Source organism: Capra hircus, chromosome 4 (genome assembly GCF_001704415.2).
Source record: "Capra hircus breed San Clemente chromosome 4, ASM170441v1, whole genome shotgun sequence".
NCBI lineage: Eukaryota > Metazoa > Chordata > Mammalia > Artiodactyla > Bovidae > Capra > Capra hircus.
The window spans coordinates 84,880,631-84,892,937 of record NC_030811.1 but is presented as its reverse complement, the minus strand read 5'-3'; the positions used below and the strand labels follow the sequence as shown (position 1 = coordinate 84,892,937).

Genomic DNA, 12,307 nt, shown 5'->3' with positions numbered 1-12,307 from the left:
AAATACTAGAGGAGAAGCTCCTTAGATGTAATAAAGCACAAAATGGATATTATGATAGGCTTCAGAGAGAAACCAAATATATTATTGAATTAATTTAAGTAAGGTGGGAAGAAAATTCAAGGCCTTTAAAAATATATTTAGGTATCGTGGATATAATTTCTTCTGCCACAAATAATAGGAAATTCACTTAAGTCGATAATAAATAATAACTTGTCTTTACATTTTCCTTCCAGGTTAATGGATATTAAATGGATTACTTCTCTTCTTTGTATGAGAAAACTGAGGGGGAAAAGTTTTATATGTCATTGGTTGAAACTAAGTAGGTCATTTATCACTTATAGCAATTAAGCTAGTTGTAAGTTAATCACATTGATCAAATCTGTTCATACCTAACTTATTCTAACACTGTAGTATTATACAGGAACAATAATAATTTGGCTATTTTGCATAAATTAATACACCATCATTTAAGGGTTTGAGAGAAGCTCTAGTGTGGGGAAGAAAGAGTCCAGCACTTCAGAGCAATGGGCCCACGGTTTTCTTTAGAGTTTCTACTCCAACTGCAGTGTAAGTACCAGCAGTACCAGCATAAATGAGGAACTCGTTAGAAATGCAGAATCTTAGGGCCTCTCTCAGATGCCTCAGTGAGAATCTGTTATTTTAGCAAGAATCTGAGCTGATTTGAATGCATGTTAATGCTGAGAAGCACTGCTTTACAGTGCTTTATTTCTGAAACCACCCCCTGACACACACACACAAACAGGAATACTTGGATGTCACAACAGGAATCTCTCATGATTACAGAGCACTAGAGCCACAGTGGGGTCTCCAAATGGCACATTAACCTCTCTGAATTATTAATAAGCTTGCAATAAATTCTGATTTAAATGGAAGGTAGAAAAATCAACACAAACAAGAATCACTCCTTTGAAAAAATCAGTTAAATGTTTATTAGACTTCTTATGTGAAAAAAAGAGGTGATGAATTGCAATGATGATTAAGACATATTTTTATCTGCAAGGGCTTCTAATCTTTTTAAAGGATGGAATAACTGCAAAAAGATTGATGCCATAGTATTATGGTAAATAAATCAAAACACTTAAAAGAACTTCAGAGGAGGTTGGATGTGAAATTGAACTTGGAAAATTGGAAGAAATTTAGTTTATTGAATTTAACTGTTTGTTGGCATTAGATAATTTGATCATGAAATTCTGACAATTCTAATTAGGGGAAAAAACAGAATATATAACTTCATGTGGATTGGAGAAGGATTGGCGAGGGATGGGAGCAGAGAACAAAGTTGTTTAGGAACCTGTTGCAGCAGTTTTGAGAAGTAGTAATATGGCTGTTTGCCTAGCTGACAATAGGAATAAATGTTTGAGGAAGAAGAATGAAAGATTTGCATGAGAAAATCTATAAGGCTTTAAATTTACCTGGATGTTGATGCGAGGGAAATGCAATAGACTTAGAGGTATCAATTATTTAAATAGGGGAATAAAAGAGTAAGGGAATAAGGAAGAAGAACTAAAAACGATTCTGCTATCCTGAACCTGAGAATTCAGTCATGTCATTAAAGTCATTGTAATTGGTAGGATGAGGTGGCTGAGGGAAAAATGGCAATATCAAGCTAGCTATTGGAAATTCTGAACTATGACTTGGGAGATGCAGTGGGGTTTTAGGTGTATGTTTTGAAATCATCAGTAGAGAACTAACACTTTATGAGAAAATGGTTATAGGAAACTAAATGGAAAAGCTTATTTCATTGTTTATGCCCTACTGCCTGAATTAAGGGGGCTTCCCAGGTAGCGCTAGTGGTAAAAAGCCTGCCTGCCAATACAGGAGACATAAAAGACACAAGTTTGATCCCTGGGTTGGGAAGTTCCCCTAGAGTAGGAAACGGCAGCTCACTCCAGTATTCTTTCCTGGAGCATCCCATAGACATAGAAGCCTACATAGGCAGGATACAGTCCATAGGGATGCAAAGAGTCAGACACGACTGAAGTGACTTAGCATGCACGCATGTTTAAATTAAGGAGGACATTATTCTACGACTGTATTTTGAATCTCCCTCTTGCAATTCCATAAGCATATTCTGATTCAAATTCCATACACATCTCTATAGAATTATCTTCCTTAGGTAAGAGAGAGGACCCTTTCTGGACAAATCCTAGAGAAAAGTTCCATGGATAACTGACATCTGTTTGTTCTAAATGAAAAACCAAATGGACATTTCCCTGAATCAATGGAAATTAATTTTCAAATCAGATGTCATGCTGAATGCCCAGCATAAAAAATGAAAAACAAAAAAGACATATTCAGGCCAATCATTTTAAATTTTATAATAGCAGAGTGAGGAAGGAAAAAGAAAGAAACAATAGAAAACAGAAGACAGTCAAAACCTTGGGGCACTGATGGCATGAGACTTCTAAACTGTGACTTTGGATATATGGAAAATTTCAAAAATCTAAGTCACAGACACTTCTGGAGATGTGCTCACCAAAATAAGAAAAGAAATCAAAGAATGAAGACATGAGATCCAGGAAAGATTGGAGTCATACCAGGAGAGAAGTTGAAAAAAGTCTGAGAAAGTATTACTCAGGCCAGAGAACAGACAGTTCAGATTGGAGCAGGAGGAGCAGGAGGAAGAAAGAGTCTAGGAGTGGGTATTCCTGGAGAGAAACAAAAACATATGACAATTTCATTGAAAATGTTATGGATACAGTTTTCAGAAGGTATGGAAAGGTTTGACCATGATCTTAATGAAGTCAAAGCAAATGTCACAATTGAGAAATTGTTAACAAAAGCAACATATTGTTCAAGAAAGTAAGGATCATTAAAGAACAATTTTTCTAAGTAGGGAAGAATATTTACCTTGTACTAATAATGGAATGATTAAATATAACTTTCATAAAAATGGATATTCTATAATGTTAGGGACTTGGTTGGAGGGAAAGAGTTGGTGTAAGAAATCTAAAATTCTCAGTTTCTGTAAATAATAATTCAATAGAAATGTCTGAGTGATTGAAAGAATAGTAGCGCATATATATTATTTGTAAATATGAAAATAAATAGAAAATAAACTAGTAAATATGTCAATAGATTCTAGATTGGAGGTGGACAGAGAATTGGAGATGACAGATGGGCTTATATACACTTCTTAACATTACTTTTATATATGTGTGTATATATATATATGCTTAACTTTGACTAGTATAATTTAAAATTATTATCATAAAATATTATGTTAGTCTCATAACTCTGCTCTGTAAATTAACTTGTATGTGTCTTTGCTTGAGGAATTATTTGCTCTTGTCATATTTGTCTTGCTATTTGGAATCAATAATAAGTGATGTATTATAAAATAAAATGTATTGACATTTTTGAGTTTTTTTAAATTAAACTCACATTCTAAATTGAAAACAAATTTATGCTCACTTGTGACATAGTGTTTTGATTTTAAGTATTCCTTGAAATTTGAGAAGGAGTACATTCTCAATACCTTAAAGTGAATTAAGAAAGTAATTGTCAAAGTAGAGTGTATCTTTCCTAAAATTATCCTGTCAAGTATTTCTGAGGCAGTTTATTCTGTCTTTGCATTGTTCTTCTGGAAATGTATCAGTTATTTATAATGTTAGCCTTTTTTATAGGTCAGTAGCAAAATTTATTATGGCCAAGCTTTTGAGAATTTAAAACTATTCATTCTTACTCAAAGAATTTAAAAGGGATCCATAATCATAAATTATGAATCTCACATGTGATGGATTATAAAAGGCATCTATTGTTGAAAGCTGGCCAAATAAGAATAAACCTGTGATTTAAAAGCATGGATGTAGATGAAAATGTGATGGTGTAAAATTACCACACTCCTATTCCACGTCTTGTCCTTGAAAGAATGTAGCTCTGATGGTATAATAGACTTTACTTGTTCCTAGTGTATGTTTCCCTATGTGGTGTCACCTGATTTATTATTGATATAGATAATGATCTGTCTGAGACCTAATGAACAGAACGGTTTCCAACATTCCATTGCAGATGAGCAAATGAGAATTTGATTTCTTTTTCTTTCTGATTTGAACTTGCATTATTTTGCAAGGTAGAGTTAGACTTTTCATCTAGGAAAATAGAACAGTAATATATTCTTATAATTTAGTCTTTTTTTGGGGATTTTAAGTTTGAATAATATTCTTTATATATTTTGAGCAGCTAGCTATGGAGACTTAAGCTTCATACATAGAGAATAAGCAGTATGTTTGATAGGTGAAGGTAAGCGATCTTGGTCACCAAAATCTTTTCATATAGTCTCAGGCCTCAGAAAACCAATTGAAAGTCAGGTGGGGCCAATTTAAGATGAGCTCTCTTTCCAAAGGTTAAATCCAAGAAAGAATTCTTGCCTTGCCTTGGACGAAAAGCAGGAGAAATAAATACAGGTTCATAGAGGGCCAAAGAGACTCAGTGAGTCACAAAATTAGGGACTAATTTTCATTTTGGAATGAACAGTTTGCTCTGTTTACTCAACTCCTGACCCAAACAGAGAACAGGCTTTGGGGAGGTTGTGAGATTTGAAGTTTGTAGTGAGGTTGGTTTGACAGCCAGAACATCTCTGGAAACTGTGGGATCAAGAGGTTCCATAGAAGGAGTCTTGGGAGACTGGCAGTCATGGAAACCCAGGGAATTCAGAAGTCAAGAGGGAGAAGCTGAATTTATGGAGAAGGCAGGAATGAAGACACCTTTATGTCTTTATTTAGATGATGTTGCAGAGAACACACTAGAGATGTGACTGTGTTCAAGAAACGTCAGAATAGCCCTAACAATATAATGGTTATTTCTTTGAAGAAAAAGATGAGCAGGTAGGGTAAGAATTTGTACTTTTCTGCTGAATATACTGAATGGTAGGGAAAAGTAACAGAGTTGTGTATATGTGTGTGTTTGTCTTTCATTCTTTTTTTTTTTTTTTTCTGGCTAGTGCCGTGTCCTAACCAAGGACCACCAGGAAATCCCCAGGGTAACAGGGTTTTGATCTGGATTCATTTTGGCTATAAGCTTTTTCTGCTGAGGAATTTGACTGGAAACTGACTTTGCTCAAAGGTGATTTTATTTTTACCCCATGAAAATCTGCCCTTAATAAATTTGATTTTCTTCTTAAAAAAAAAAAGGCTTCCTGTTAAGTGTTCTTTAAAGGATGTGGGAAGCCATTTTTTTAACTATGTAGTCTTCTCAAGAGAGAGATTGTCAGCTCCACCCAGTTTAGAATTTCTGGCAATAAATGCAGGATTTCAAGGGTTTGGGATTTTGTTCATTTAATAATGAACATTGAGGAAGTCTGTGTTGCCTAATCCTAAATTTGTTAGATTCCGCGTGACTGACCACTCCTTTCCTTTCTGGGGTGAAGAGGAAGAATGTAGAACATCAGGTCAAATATTTCTTCAGGCTGAAAGAACAATTATATGAAGGGACACTATAGGGAGATATAAAGACTTCTTTATAGAACAAGCTGTTGTTTAAAATAGGAGCAGAAACTGTGAGATCTTCCACCTTCCCCTCACATAGAGGGGCATGTGGCTGTGAGTCAGGGGGTTCATTGCTGCCCTATTCCACCATGAAGAGCAAATTGGTTTTGTGAAGCCCACTTAACCATCCTGAACCTCATTGAATTGGTAATAGAGAATTCAAACAGCATTATCAAGATCTCCCTTTAGCTCTAATTACATTATACTGTATTTCTGTTTTTCCCAAAGGTTAGAGGCTACCTGCTCCAGGGAATAGAGCAATGGCCTGGAGTAAACAGATGAATGAGTTACTTGATATGTGTCCATTTAAGTTTGTTATTTGATATGTGTCTGTTTTAACAGAGTTCAATGTATGGTTCTAATGTCATAGAACTTCAGTGTTGGAAGGTGATCAGAGACCATTTGGTTTCTCTATCCACCATATTGGCAAGAGCTGTGTTATTTGGCTTGCTAATGAAGACAGAGAGGAAACTCTTTCTATTTTACTGTTAAAAGTATTTAACAATCTACTACTGTGGTACCATTGTCCTTTGTCACAAGTACATTCTCAAGACTTCCCTGGTGGTCCAGTGATTAAGACACTATACTTCCAATGCCAGGGGCATGGATTCGATCCCTGCTTGGGGAGCTAAGATCATATATGCCCTGTGGTGCAGCCAAAATAAATAAGGTCTTCAGCTACTAGAAGTTAAAAAAAAAAAAGATACATTCTCATTTTTTTGTTGTGGATGAGCATTTTCTCCGCACTAGGCTGTGAGGTCTGTAAGAATGGAACTTGTTAGCAGAGTTTTTACAGCATATGCAGAGAACCTGGTGATCTTAGATGAGTCAGTTGTTTGCCTTCAGAAATCTAGTTTTATGAGGGTAGAGACTGACTTGTGTTAGAAGTGAGAAATTATTTTAAGTATGCTATTAACTCTATGTGGGAGACATACAATTTATCTGTGCCTTTGGTAAGATAACAGGAGATGTTGATGAACTCTGGATATACTCTTTAGCAATGCACACATACATACAAGGGGACTGCCTGATGGTGTTAGTGGTAAAGAACCCACCTGCCAATGCAGGGGATCTAAGAGACTTGCGGGTTCAATCCCTGGGTCAGGAAGATCTTCTGGATAAGCGCATGGCAACCCACTCCAGTATTCTTGTCTGGAGAATCCCATGGACAGAGGAACCTGCTGGGCAACAGTCCATCAGGTTGCCAAGAATCGAATACGACTGAAGTAACTTAACATGCAGGCACATGAATACAAATATAGGAAAATACTGTGCTCTTTATAGGAGTTTTGAACCACAGAACCATCCTGTTGCTCTGTAATGGTTTCTTGATTATGGATTGTGAACATCTTGTCTGTGTCATCATTCAATTAAAATCCGTCCTGTGCAGGATTTTCATAGTTAAACTAGTAAATGATTAATCATAACTTTGATGTATTTATTTCAGAAATAATCAACTGTAGATTTTTCAAGAATCTATTGATAGAACAAGAATGGGAATTTGAGGCCCTGGTTGATTGAGTGAGATTACAAACTGAGAACAAGGTGATAGGAAAAGGAACTGCTAAAAGAACAGGAGTGATTATGGTGGCTTAGGTCAGAGGTTTAGGTAGGAAGAACAAAGAATGCATTTAGGACCTAGAGGTCTGCAGAAAGGTGGGGCTGGTTAAGTAAGCACAGAGCAGACCCCCTCTGAATGGCTTTTATGAAGCAACCCATTCAATCCACCACCAAAGTTGGGGGAGGGGGAAAACAAGATGATGTCTCTGTTAAAAAGAATTATAAACTGTGGACAATTTAAAAAATTATATGCCTAAGACTTGCTGGTTTAAGGAAAGAAAAAATAAAGCTTGGAAATATATTGCCAAATTATTAGTCTTTAACTTGCATGAGTTTTCAGCCTGCAGAGCCAGCATTCATATCTGATTCCTAAAATCCTGAGAGTATATCAGCTTTAGGTGTTAAGATACAGACTCTGGATTTAACTTTTTTTTTTCCTAGGCTTTTGTTGATGATCCCGTGGAAACAAAAGTGAATTTGCTTGGTTTGGCAGAAATGCGAGAAAGATAAGCTGCTTGGGGGAGAGGGAACCTGTTCCATTCCCTGTCCCAAGATCTTTTCAAAATGTGTCAACCTGAGAAATTTTCATATGTAATGTCTGAATCTAATTATTTACTTTGGCTACTAAGCAACGGTAAAGCATGCTCTAATCGGTTTGATGCTAACATTGTCACAAGGCAACATTAAATCATTTTGAAATGATAATACTTAAGGTTAGTCAATATTTTTGCAGCTGTTTTTCCTAAAACTAAACCTGATAAAATTGGTTATGGTAAAAGAAAATAAAGCAAATGATGATGTCCTTTATTTTCCTCATTTAAGTAGACAGAAAATGAGATGCAATATCCTAAACATCTTCCTCCTCCCCTTAGTACCACCATAATTCAGGGACTTACCATCTTTTAGAAACTTTTGGATAGTCTCTCTGCCCCCGTGTTTCCTGATTCTCATCCATCCTGAACACAGCAGCTAGACTTATGTTTGTAACGCTAAGCTATACTCTTTATCACTTTCTCTGCATAAAATATTTTATTGGCTTTCAGTTACATATATAACACCTAAGCTCTGCAGCCTAACGGCTTACACAGTGACTAGTTTGAGACAGCCTAATTTTTCACTGCCCCTACCTCTTCTCTCTGTTCCAGCATACTGAACTACTGCAGGTCCACACATATTTATTAAGTTCTCAATTTGTCTCAGACTCTGAGCTGTGTGCTGGGGGTTCTAAGATAAGTAAGACCTGGTCTTTGACCTGAAGGAACTCATACTCCATAGTAGGAAATGCATTAGACATGCAATATGTAAGCGTAATATAAGATGGTATATACCCTGGTACAATCCATTCGAGTGGTCCTCTGCTTGGAGTAAAATGTTTTTTATATTTTTCCTGTAAAGCTTCTGTCTACCCTTCAGGAATGTTTGTAAATATCACCTCCTTCTGTAATTAATTGATAATTAATTGCTTGAAAGATCTGTTAACATTTTGTGTATACTTCTATTAGAATTTATTTTGCTTGTATTGTATTGTCTATGCCTATCTATTTGTATATGGATCCGTGAGCCCCTAACAGCTAGGCTCAGCCATCCCACAACCTTGTTTACATGCAATACTTAATACTTTCTAAGCTTATAAGTATTTGTAGACAAAATAGCTTTTTAATGTTATTTCAAAATCATTTTAAAAAACACAGAGATGTTCTAATCTTCATGAGTCAGATTTAATGGAAGATGAGATGACACTCCTTAATAGAACTCATTTGGTCCAAACCAGAGTTTAATATTCAAAGTAACACTATTTATTGAACTTCTCCTATCTTCAGGACATTGTTCTAAGAACTTCATAAAGTTACCTCCTTTAATCGTGGGAATTATGAGTTGGGAAATATGACTTCCTTTTTATAGATTATAAATCATTATTATAATAGCTAATAGTTACACAGCACTGCCAGGCACTATTCTAATGCTGGTCATATGTTTACTCATTATTCTTCACACTTTCATGATTTATTACATTGTTTCTACCCATCATTATTCCCATTTTATAGATGAGAAAACGAAGGCAGAGAGGTTAACTTTCTTGCCCTAGATCATACAGCCAGAATTGCAAAGTCCAGTAAAATGTAATGGACTTTAATAAGTGACAAGTGATATTATTTTTTTCATGTTATTTAATAGTCTAGGGTTGCAGAAAATGAGAAGGCATGATTAGTACTTGGAGAAAAAAATATTGAAAAGATTTGGGTTCCTGTAAACTCAGAACTGAATTTAAATTTATTTCCTTTTTTGTTTGTTTTGTTTGGCCATATCACATGGCTTACGGATAGTTCTCTTAGTTCTCTGACCAGGGATTGAACCTAGGCCCTCAGCAGTGAGGCCCTCATCCTAACAATAGTCTTCAGACCTAAATTTGAATAGAAATGTGTCTATATCACAATCATAACTGAAAGACAGGCCTTGTAACAGCCCCAAAATAAATGGAGACTGGGACTGAGGTTATATTATCAGCTTTGCCACTGTTGGTTTGTGACTTTAGGGCATGTGACTTCATCTTGATGGAATTAAACACCTTCATTTATAAAATCATGAATTGTCGTAAATTAAGTTTTAAGGTCCCTTCTCATTTTGTAATTCTGATTCCATCACTGGTTCAGGATCACATCTCCTTCAGGTCTCCTTCAGACTTCCCTGGTGGCTCAGATGGTAAAGCGTCTGTCTACAATGCGGGAGACCTGGGTTCGATCTCTGGGTCGGAAAGATCCCCTGGAGAAGGAAATGGCAATCCACTCCAGTACTATTGCCTGAAAAATCCCATGGACAGAGGAGCCTGGTAGGCTACAGTCCATGGGGTCGCAAAGAGTCGGACCTGACTGAGCGACTTCACTTTCACTTTCAGAATTCATTACTTCTACGTTTACATCTTCCTGTATATGTGAACTTTGTGTGTGCATGCTCAGTCATGTCCAACTCTTTGTAACCCTATGGACTGTAGCCTGTCAGGCTCCCTGTTCATGGAATTCTCCAGGCAATAATACTGGAGTGGGTTGCCATGCCCTCCTCCAGGGTATCTTTCTGACCCCGAGGATCTTTATGACCCAGGGACCGAACCAGTGTGTCCTGCATTTCCTGCATTGCAGGTGGATTCTTTACCACTGAGCCACTGGGAACTAGGCAGTGTGTAATCTTCCAAACATGGATATCATAAAAAGTAGAAGGAGGAAAAAAATGTCTGAGATTTATCATATTCTTAGTTGGCTGTTCCCTTTGTGTATATTGATCATTTGATCAGTTTGCAAATCTTACTGTAGCTGGATGCATTAATTTATAACTTAAGAAGGCAAACAGGATTGTGAAAAATTTTGTATTTATTGCTTTTCTTCTAACATGTTTTATATTTATTTTGATAATAATATAAACGCATCAATAAAATAGAAGTATAAGTTGAATCTTTCTAAACAAGTGTGTGCTAAAATCTGTCTGTGGTTTGCATATATATAAACTGGAATTTTCATGATGTATATATGCATTTACAAAGTGGAATGGTGTGTATATGGAAGCAAATAAATATTTTGCTTAATGAGAATTTTTTTTTTCTATCCTTTTTATTTTCCCATAGACTTGCTGCTTTCAAATAGCTGTATTCCCTTTTTGGGCTCATCAGAAGGACTGGATTTCCACACTATTATGTTAGATGAGGAGAGGGGCAGGCTGCTCCTGGGAGCCAAGGATCACATCTTCTTGCTCAGTCTGGTTGACTTAAACAAAAATTTTAAGAAGGTCAGTTTATTTCTGTCTAGTTGATTGGATGCACTTATTTTCATCTATGCTTCTTTCCGTCTCTTCCGTTTTAAGTGATTCAGCATCAAATGCAGTAGGTCACGTGCATGTAAAAAAGAACATATTAAAAGAACATATTGCCTCTGATACATATTCTGGATTTTATGGATTTAAACACATTGCATGCTTTTTGTTAACACTGAGTGTAATACTAAAACCTTTGAAAATATGAATGAAAGGTATGAAAAGTTAATAATGGATGCTAACAGAAATGCAAAGTTTTAGATTTAGAAACTGGAAATGAGTTATTCATGAAGTATTAACATTTATATCTGTAGCAATTATAAATTTTTAAATTAATTTTCAATGAACATATAAGCATACTTTAAAATGATAGTATGACTCCGGTAGCATTTTAAACCACGCTGTCTTCTCCACATTCTAATTTTACATTTAAACAGCCTTCTTCTATAAATTACTCACATTCAGATAGTAAGGATGAACAATGCCTCAATTATGGGCTCATTAACAATAATCTTACCACTTAAAGAAATATATACTCAAAACTGAAAAGCAATTGCTATTGTATTCTACATTTTCAGCTAGCATTGTGATACGCAAAGCAAGGATGGCCACACTGTCTTAATTATTATTAACTAGTATTGTAACTTAGTAAATATCAATATCTATGCAAACAAAAATGGATATCAAGACTAGAGAAGTTGAATGACTAATGAGAAGACATATGATCATTCTGCATCTGTAAGGTATACTTGGTTGTTTTTTCTTTCTCTTCTTTTCCATAAGAAATTCTATTGCAAAAGAAATACTAGGAACCATTGCAAAGTTTAAGGTCAGTAGTTCCCAATACTGTATTCTTGCCTGGAGAAGTCCATGGACAGAGGAGCCTGGTGGGCTACAGTCCACAGGGATGCAAAGAGTTGGACACGACTGAAGCGACTTAGCATGTACACATTGAGTTAATAGAGACTTCATCCCATTCAGAAAGAGTTATTTATAGGTCACTCTTGGACTTTGAAGCTTCACATAGCTTTCACCTACAATGACCACTTTAACTTAACCCTCTAATTATGAGGCACTTTTAATAACTAAATAACAGTTGTTCCACTATTTGAATATTATCAGCACCAAGAGTTTTAGTCTACATAGGCAAAATATTTGTCACCATATGCGTTACTATTGCTTAATGAGCACGTGCATTAGAAATATTGTTTTTGCTCTTGTAATCATTTAATTTTTAAGTAGTACTTCCACACATTTTGAGGCCCACCAAAGGAAAAGGAATACTTTTTTAATACATGCTCAGGTATGGTAAAGAACTAATCTTTGAATGCAAATGTCTATGTGTGCCTTTTGTGTAATCTGTGTTTCTAGAAGAATGAGCACTACAGTATTGCCAGTAGTTCTTGACTTGTGTCAGTCCAAACACACAAACTCATAAGGTT

The 12,307-nt window shown here is 35.8% G+C and overlaps 1 protein-coding gene across 1 annotated transcript in view; it reads left to right on the top strand.

Moving 5' to 3' along the window:
* SEMA3D (semaphorin 3D) overlaps positions 1–12,307 on the top strand; it is a 199,840-nt gene that overhangs the window by 58,574 nt on the left and 128,959 nt on the right. Inside the window, exon 3 of the mRNA XM_005679075.3 lies at positions 10,681–10,841. Within this exon, the coding sequence (XP_005679132.1) occupies positions 10,681–10,841 (161 nt within the window). The remainder of the gene's footprint in view (positions 1–10,680; positions 10,842–12,307) is intronic.